Genomic DNA, 8,707 nt, shown 5'->3' with positions numbered 1-8,707 from the left:
AGCAGCCGACTCTTTGTTGTGCGCGAAAAGCACCTCAACGAAACTTTTCTACTTCAAAGTGTGTGACAATATTTTTAAAGCGTTTCAAAGGATGACAGTCATTGAAGGTCATAATAGCCGCTAATAACGGTTGAGCGACTTCAACATACACATAGCAAACGACGGTTAGTAATCAGAACGTAACGATATAGGGGGGGGCTCAAAAAGCAGCAAAGTACTCGCAAGGGCTACTTGGCTGCAAGTCGATCCGAAGACGCGGTTAGCAAGCGATGGGGGTCTTGGTTAGCGCGGCAGTGTGCTCGGCCTGGTTCGTCGAGTTGTCTGGCGTCGTCGGGATGTCGACAACAGGTGTGTTTGTGGCAGGCGAGTCCGGGCTTGGAGCCGACGTCGATGAGCAGTTGGACGGCACGTAGACTACCAGGTCGGCCTTCAGGTTGGAACTGACACCGACCGGCAGTTGGCACTCCTCCAGGTTCATGGCCTTCACGTCAGCGAGCAGGGTGTTGCAGGCAGTCGAGGCGCACACAGTGTTCTGGAAAACCCGGGTTTTCTCAAGACATTGGGTGGGTCGAAGAGGTTGCTGGGGTGGTTGGATAATGGTTTTTTGTAGCCCTATTCACTTATAAAAACAGTGTCTAGTCACTATTAGGAAATTGTGTTTAATACACAGAAAGAGCAATTCAGTTCGCAATTCAATACAGACCTAGGTGCCTCGACGGCTCGTTTTGGAGGAAGCGATTGCAACACGAGCATGTAGACCCATCTAGTAGTGATGAGGAAGACACGGAGATTCGGCCAGTCGTAGACGGCGTGGTGGAGGATTGTTTGCTACGAGACGTGGTGGCACTGCAGAGAACGAGTATGCCTCTCGAGAAGGTGTGGGCTAAGCGCTGGATTAATGAGGCTACATTCTATCTGGTGCAGTGGGGAGAATACCATGAACTGACCTGGGAGCCTGTAGCCAACATTCCGTGGCAAGCGGTTCGTGAGTTTGAGCGAGAAACTATTGATTCTATTTGGATGTACCAGTCTACGCGGGGGCGACGACGCAAGCTGCGAACTGAGCGTCCACGTAGGCGTAATGCGCGACTCAGCGTCCATGAGTGAGTGCCGAGTATGCGTAGTACTACTATAGTAGCACTGAGCTACCACTGTAGCTTGGTACGTCGCTTGAATACAAGTATTGTTTCTTTTATGAGTAGCCGGTAAACGGGGTGGATGGGTTATTTAATAATCCACCCATTACCCACATTTTGCTCGTAAGGGGTGGACGGGTGGGTAACCCTGGGGTAACCCAACCCACAAAAGCCCCATTGGGAACCCTGGGCGCACATCTTGTCAATTGTGGCCTGGTCCGGGATCTCAGTGGTCCGTGCCGCACTGTTGAACGTTCGCGCTTGTGAGCAGAGCGGACAAGACATTGCTTCCGCAGGTGGCAGCAGAGGCCAGATAGACGAGCGCCCTAGCTGCAGAAGGAGTAGCCGCGATGGTCCATGATGCTTGGGGAGATTCAGAAATGGTTGGTGTGCCCCAGGACAATAAGTAAAGCCAATGTGAGTTTTAAGTAACTCTTACGTAAATTTACGTAGATAGTCCGGAAAAAGTTATTATTTGAGGTTTAGGACAATCTGACGGACACAAATTATAATATTCTGTAACGAAGGATTAGTCGCTTTTTAGGACACATCTCCAAAATCTCCCTGTAGAATTTAGGGACAAATAGGACAGTTTAGGACGTGTCTTAGGACGCATTATCCTACACCGTTTTTCCGCCACCCCTGTACCACCAGGCAGGATCCTATTTCGCAAGATCGAAAGAAGCCGCGGAATAAATACGAGGTAAGAAGTCAACAGCAAATAGAGGTTAGTGTCCAGCAGCAGCAAATCGATCGGCCGGTTTGGGTACACAACGTTCATCACAGACTGTAGTAGACGGTGAGAGTGAGGAAATTGCAAAATTCTTCGACGGCAAAGTTATGGCTGCCCGTACGGCGAAACGAGCTGAGTACCGTTGCAGCAGATGTGGCAATTCCGCCATATCGATCAATGCTGTACAATACCCAAGCTGACGTTAAAGAGATCAGCGTAGGAATCGTACCAGGGGTCTATGTTGTGGGCAATTGTCCATTTGAAGCATGCGATAATAGGGTTGCGGGTCAAAATTCAAATGCTCAAAAATCTGTTTTAACAGTAGGAAGGGTTTGCTGCTAAAACAAAACACACAAAGTTATATCGTTAATAAAAATCATGTGTGGTTTTAAATCATTTGGGATTAGATTCCCTGCTCACTTGAAGTAACAACTCGGGTTTTGTGAGCTGCGAGTAATCAGTGCAAAATATTAAATGAACTACCTTCAAACCACTACGAGGGCTTCATTGTGGCGTAGGTTGTCAAAGTCATAGCAAGGCACAGGTTAGAATTTGGTCATGTAATTGACAAACACGTACGTACCCAGTACACCGGCAAACATTGCTTCATCCCCAGCGCCCACTTAGCTCAAGATACATCCCCCTCTCAGTCCCAACCGGTCGCTTGCGAACACAATCGAGACGTGTTGGAACCTCCCGATGTTGTTCTTCTCATGATACAAGCCGCTCAATACAAGATAACAAAGTCAGGGGAGAACCGCGAGTCTTCAGAGACGTTGGGATGGCTCCGTATCGCCACAACCTTGATCTGCTCTCAGCACCGGGCCTTGTTACCACACCTATCACTACTACTGTGGCGTTTAGCTAAGGTTTGGCTATAGAATCTTCGAATGAGACAATGCAGGGTGCGAATACGAGGAACATTTCCCAGTTGGATAACCTTTCGCAGGTTGAAGCTAATACAATAACAAATTAAGTAAGACTGAAATCATTCGTATAATGTCCCACGTTGGCCTACTGTAATTGGCTATATGCACCAGTACTAGTGTTTCTTTCCCATGGTTTTGTCATTGCTTCCGGTAGACATTATCAGACGGGTTTATACGGAAGCTCTCAATTATAACAAGGGCACATAACCCTATCACAGCAAAATGAATTGTATCGCTACAGAGCCGCTTTCTTTTCCGCGTACTTGATTCGAGAAAGCTGAGTCGTTAGGGTGCTTTGTGCGGGGGATTACTGAATTGACTTGGCGCAGAAAACATATTGTGTTAGTGTGCGAGACCCATACCTGGGACAGGTTGCTGTAAGACTAATTGAGGCCGAAGAGAGAAAATCTAACGATCATTACGAAATATACGAAGGCCCACACTAGTGCTCATTGCTGTTTAAGAACTTGGTGATTACGTGCTCTTCCTCACTTCATGTGGCTCTTTTGTTTGTAAGCTGCGAAAACTCCGTGTAACTCGTTAATCTCCTCCATCCATACAATTACAAGCATATACAATACTACGTGCATATACGCACGTTCGAAAGCGATCGCCATGTCTTGTCAAAGAAGACATGTGTGGGCTGTAGTCGCGTACGATACTGATTTTGCATGAGCCGGTATTAAGATTAAATAAGAAGAGCTTGTTGGCGGGACTGCGCGCGCAGGTCTTAAAGGAAGAAATAAAAAAAAAAAATAGGCATCTAGACCAAGTTGTATTATGTCCAATCATATTGTTTGTGGCCCCGACCTGATAAATGTGCCGTTCGTTGAGGTACATTGCTGATAAATATCCTTCGCCTCATCGCTTTTTGAAAAATTGTCACCTGTCTCCTAAAACCTCTGTTTTAATTCTCCAGGGACGGCACTCGACCCTAAAGAGAAACTCTAAGCTCTTAACATGACTTATTAGTAAAACAAAATAAAGATCACTGTTTCTTCAGGCTTCAAAACCAGCACAACCTAACTGACGGTCGCGGTAGCGCTACTTGTAATCGCGCTGCACTTCCTCTGTGGATTTGTTCAACGTCTCCGGAACCAGCTTCAGAGACAGCAAGAAAAATATGTCCAGAAGCGTCACGAAGAGCAGGTAGCTCTAGTCATCCAGAGCGTCGGTGATGTACGGGTAGGCCACACCACACTGAGGTTGCACACCCAGCTGGCAGCAATGCCGATGGACGTGGCTGTGGCACGCACCAAGACCGGGACCAGGTCGGCTGTGATCACCCACACGAGACGACCCAGCGTCACACCGAATGCGATCACGTACAGAGTAGTGAAGACGATGGACAACGCAGGAACGTCCACCAGGAACGCCACCGTCATCAGCACGCCATCACGAACATACCGGCCCCGCCCCACAGGATCATGTTACGATTACCGAAGCGGTGAGCCAATACCCCTGTGAATAAAGCCGGCCAGATGTTGATAAAGTTGATGGTCAACGTCCCCACACGCGGGTCCGGGATACCGGAGTGTTTTTTTAGAAGAAATTAGAGAAGTAGAGCACGGTGTTGATACCCGACAATTGCGGTGCGCAAGACAAGAGGATGGCGGCGCCCATCTGGAGACGGTACTTGAGTGCGAACAGGGAGCCCGGCTCAGCCAACACCTGGGTCAGACCCTGTTCGGCTTAGTCCACGACTCGAGCCACGACAGTGGAGTGTACATGTTCTCCTCGCTGTAGAGACGTGCAAGGACCCGCTTGGCTTCCTCTCGGCGGTTCTTCATGAGCAGCCACGTCGGACTCTCCACACACATCGACGGAGCCATGAGTAGGAACAGCACGGCCAGAACCATAGCCAGGTAGCGCCGGCCCGAGCTTTGTGTTGGCGAAGAAGAAGAAGATAGCTGGGAAAAGGATGCCGATTGTCACCGATATCTGCAGTCACAGACACAGGATGTTACGCATGTGTGGCGGGGTCAACTCGTTCATGTATGCACCGAACGTACCCGTACCCGACGCGACGCCGGCGATCAGACGACCGGCCGAGAACCCCAAGACGTTCGACACGGACGTCTCGACCACGGCACCAGCGAATATGAAGATGCAGTTGACCAACAGCAGCTTCTTGCGGCTCCACAGGTTGCTGAAGTGGCCGCAGACAAACGAGCCGATCATGCCACCGAAGATCCACGCGTTCACGGAGAACGTCCATTCGAGCTTCGAGTGGCCCGGGTGTGACGGGCCCATCGTCACACATCGCCATCGCATCCAATGCGATGGCCAATCAGCTTGTAGAACACATCTACTGGTTGGCGTGGTCCGAGACCACGCCGTTAACTTTCAATACATCTCAGAGTCTAATTTGCCTGCTTCCTCACGCACAGTGTACGTAAGGTAACGGGTTGCTGAAAGCCCGTTACACCTGGTAGCACATCGCCATCGCATCCAATGCGATGGCCAATCAGCATGTAGAACACATCTACTGGTTGGCGTGGTCCGAGACCACGCCGTTAACTTTCAATACATCTCAGAGTCTAATTTGCCTGCTTCCTCACGCACAGTGTACGTAAGGTAACGGGTTGCTGAAAGCCCGTTACACCTGGTAGCACTTCGTCATCCGTCCAACGCTCACGATTAACGACATGCCGATGCCCGACGCGCCCAAATTGCCCAACACGTCGCTGGAGCACGACAGCCTTCCCCACCTCTCTTCGATCGAATAGGAGGCGTTGCACCGCCTCGCTGCTGCGTCCGGCGAGGCTGTCATCCACACGTTGCTCACTGCTGGAACCGAAGCTCAACATCGCCTTGCCGCCCAAGAATTCATGGCGCGTGAGCTCGCTGACCTCCGTCAGCGCGTGTCGACTCCCACGCTGTCCAAGAACAGGACTGACATCGTCAAGCTCGATGTCTCCTCTTATAGTGGTGAGGGCGACGGTCGCCTCCACTTGAACAGATGGTTCTGCGAAGTGGACATCGCAATCGAAGCCCGGCAGCTTTCCACCGAGCTCGCGCGGACTCGCTTTTTCCTTTCCAAACTGACGGGGAAGGCAAAGGAGTGGGCCCTCGGCAAACTCGTTGTCAACCCCTCATGCTTTCCCACGATGGCTGCAATGAAATCTGACCTGCGACTCGCGTTCGAGCCGCCCCAAGATGAGAGAGTCCAGCGTTCCGCCTTCCTGTCGTTGCAGCAAGGCAAGATGTCCATGCTCGAGTATATCCAGCGGGCACGTCACCTCATCTCGTGCATCACGACACATCCGGTTGACATGGCGACCCAAGTCCATGTCTTCGTGTCCGGCATGAACACCGGCTACCAACGCTTCTACTTAACGCGGAAGTCCCCATCTACGCTGGAAGAAGCTTTCGCGGTGGCCCTACGCGAAGATTACAGCGTCGCGGCATCTCAAGCTTTCGATTTCAGTCGGGCTCCGGCCTCCGAACCAGAACCAGAGCCGATGGAGATTGATGCCATCCGCCACTTCGATCGTTCTCGGTCGACGACACGTCCACCGCGCTCCCCAACGCGCAGCCAACGTTCGATGAAATGCTTCCGCTGTCGCAAGCCCGGACATCGCGCGGCGGTGTGCCGCGCGCCGGCACCTGTCCTGGCAAACGTCACGGTGGAGTCCGAGGTCGTCGTTCCAAAAAACGGCGACAACCAGTAGGTGCGGGGCGCCCTACTGGGAATGGAAGGAGAGATGCATCTCTGGTGGCAGAGCCTCCTCCTAGCCCTCCAGTGCTTTACGCACGACTTTTCGCCACCACTTCCGGCAGCGACTCGAGACTGATTATTCTCAGTCTTCACGTTGACGGCGCCCAGCGCCCGATCCGTGCGTTGCTGGACTCCGGCGCGACGAACAACTTCGTTCGCGCCGACAGCTTATCGGTGTTGCCGCCAACCACGCGCATCAGCGAAGGTCCAGGCCACATGGTCGTCAAATACGCTGACGGCAAGCCGCGTCGGATGCCCCGGCGCTCGGTCGCCTTCGCGTATGCATTCGACGGGTTCTCCAGCTCGGACGACTTCCTGGTGATCGAGTTGAGCGGTTCATTCGACTGCGTCTTCGGCATTCCGTGGCTAGTGCGTCACCAGCCTCACATCGACTGGTTGACCCGAACTGTTCGGCCACGCGATATCGATATCAACGCAGTACTGGCGTACCTGAGCGGTACGCCCAGCCTCTGGCCACACGTTGCTGTCATGGACCCCGACTCCATGACCACCCCTGCACTTGAAGAGAGCGATGGCCCTTCATACGCAGCCAGTGCTCCAGCAACTTGTGCCGGTCCTGAGTCGGAGCCTCAGGGCGTTTCCGATGTGGTCGAGCTGGGTATCCCACACCTTGGTGAGCAGTGGCTCCCACCTCGCGAAGCGGTTGAGCGTGAGTTCCTGCCCGCGGTTGAACAGGGGTTCCCGCGCGCAGTCGAGCTGGAGCTCCCTGATGTTGTGGATGCAATCGTTCTACATGATTCGTGTCCCGGCGCCGATGACATACCCCGGCGCCCAACCGATCTCGCAATGATCGAGCGTGAGCTCTCATCGCCAGATGTACTCCGTCCTGTTCGTCGTCGTAGTCGCCGTAACCCCCGCCGACCTCGTGCCCCGTCGCAGGACTCCGTCCTGAGCGAGTTCGAGACTATCACAGTCCTTGCTGGACACGCCTCGAACGATCTTCCGCGTCGCCGTGAGGTTGAGGTCGCACGTCCACCGTGCGACGCCGCGGCAATCACAAAGCTCCCCGGTCTCTCTTGGAAACATATTCTCCGCGACTTAAAGCACGGCGACGTCGAACAAGTATGCTTACTCGTAGCTAGCGACGCCGCGTTCATCGCGACTGTCCACGTCGACACCGATGCCTCAGCGCCGGACCCCCAGACGCGCCCCACGGGCGCCATACCGAAAACAGCCCGTGAAGCGCGCTACGCTGCACAATCGTTACCGGCCCTCGAAGCTTCCGGTAACCCTGTGGCCCCTCTCGTCCGTGAATTCATCGACATCTTCCCCGACAAGGTTCCGGCGGCCCTTCCGCCGGATCGCGGAGTCCGACACGAGATCGATCTCGTGCCTGGCGCCAAGTACTGTGTCACCAGACAGTGGCCGCTTCCCCGCGACCAAGTCGAGGCGATCGATGCCTTTTTCGAAAGTCGCCGGCAAGCCGGCCACGTTCGCGAGAGCTTGTCACCCCACTCCAGTCCTACGTTCTGTGTGAAGAAAGCGACCGGGGGGTGGAGGATCGTCCACGCCTTCAACAAGCTTAACGACGCCACAATCCCGGCACAAACGCCGATCCCACGAAAGGACATGATTCTTGACTCCATGTCGGGCAGCACCACGTATAGCGCGATTGATCTGATGGACGGCTTCTATCAGATCTTGATGCGCGAAGACGACGTGCCGCTGACCGCCGTCAGCACGCCCAGTGGAATGCTTTGAGAATGGCTAGTCATGCCGCAGGGGCTCAAGAACGCCCCCGCCACCTTTAACCGCATGGTGTCCCACTTGCTGCGTCCATATCGCGACTTCGCGCCCAGTTACTTTGACGACATCTTCATTCATAGTCATGCCGACGCCGACATGACTGACATCGAAGTTCATCTCCAATACCTACGAACGGTGTTCGGAGTGATGCGTGAAAACAAGCTCTACGCCAACCTGAAGAAATGCATCTTCTGCGCCCCCGAGATTCCAGTCCTCGGGAGCTACGTCAGCAGGGACGGAGTCCGTGCTGACCCCGAGAAAATGGCAGCCATCTGCGCCTGGCCATCTCCTCAAGACGCGAAACAGCTCCGACAGTGGCTCGGCCTCGCGACGTATCTCCATCACTACTCGAAGAACTTCGCGGCGACAGTTCGTCCACTGTCGCAACTACTCAAGACCGATGCCACTTGGACATGGCGTC

The 8,707-nt window shown here is 53.5% G+C and overlaps 2 protein-coding genes across 2 annotated transcripts; both read right to left on the bottom strand.

Annotated features, from left to right (window-relative positions):
- Positions 1–259: 259 nt before the first annotated feature.
- On the bottom strand, positions 260–2,471 carry PITG_04215 (uncharacterized protein; the record flags this gene model as incomplete). Its single annotated transcript, XM_002905846.1, has 4 exons — positions 260–612; positions 1,247–1,380; positions 2,010–2,049; positions 2,453–2,471. 4 exons carry the CDS (start codon positions 2,469–2,471, stop codon positions 260–262), a joined length of 546 nt encoding a protein of 181 aa, XP_002905892.1.
- A 2,113-nt stretch (positions 2,472–4,584) lies between these two features.
- Positions 4,585–5,051, bottom strand: PITG_04214 (major Facilitator Superfamily (MFS)-like protein; the record flags this gene model as incomplete). Its single annotated transcript, XM_002905845.1, has 2 exons — positions 4,585–4,606; positions 4,750–5,051. The coding sequence occupies 2 exons, from the start codon at positions 5,049–5,051 to the stop codon at positions 4,585–4,587; spliced, it is 324 nt and encodes a 107-aa protein (XP_002905891.1).
- Between the last annotated feature and the right edge of the window lie 3,656 nt (positions 5,052–8,707).

Source organism: Phytophthora infestans, genomic scaffold (genome assembly GCF_000142945.1).
Source record: "Phytophthora infestans T30-4 supercont1.5 genomic scaffold, whole genome shotgun sequence".
Lineage (NCBI taxonomy): Eukaryota > Oomycota > Peronosporomycetes > Peronosporales > Peronosporaceae > Phytophthora > Phytophthora infestans.
This window is presented reverse-complemented; position numbering and strand designations above follow the sequence as displayed.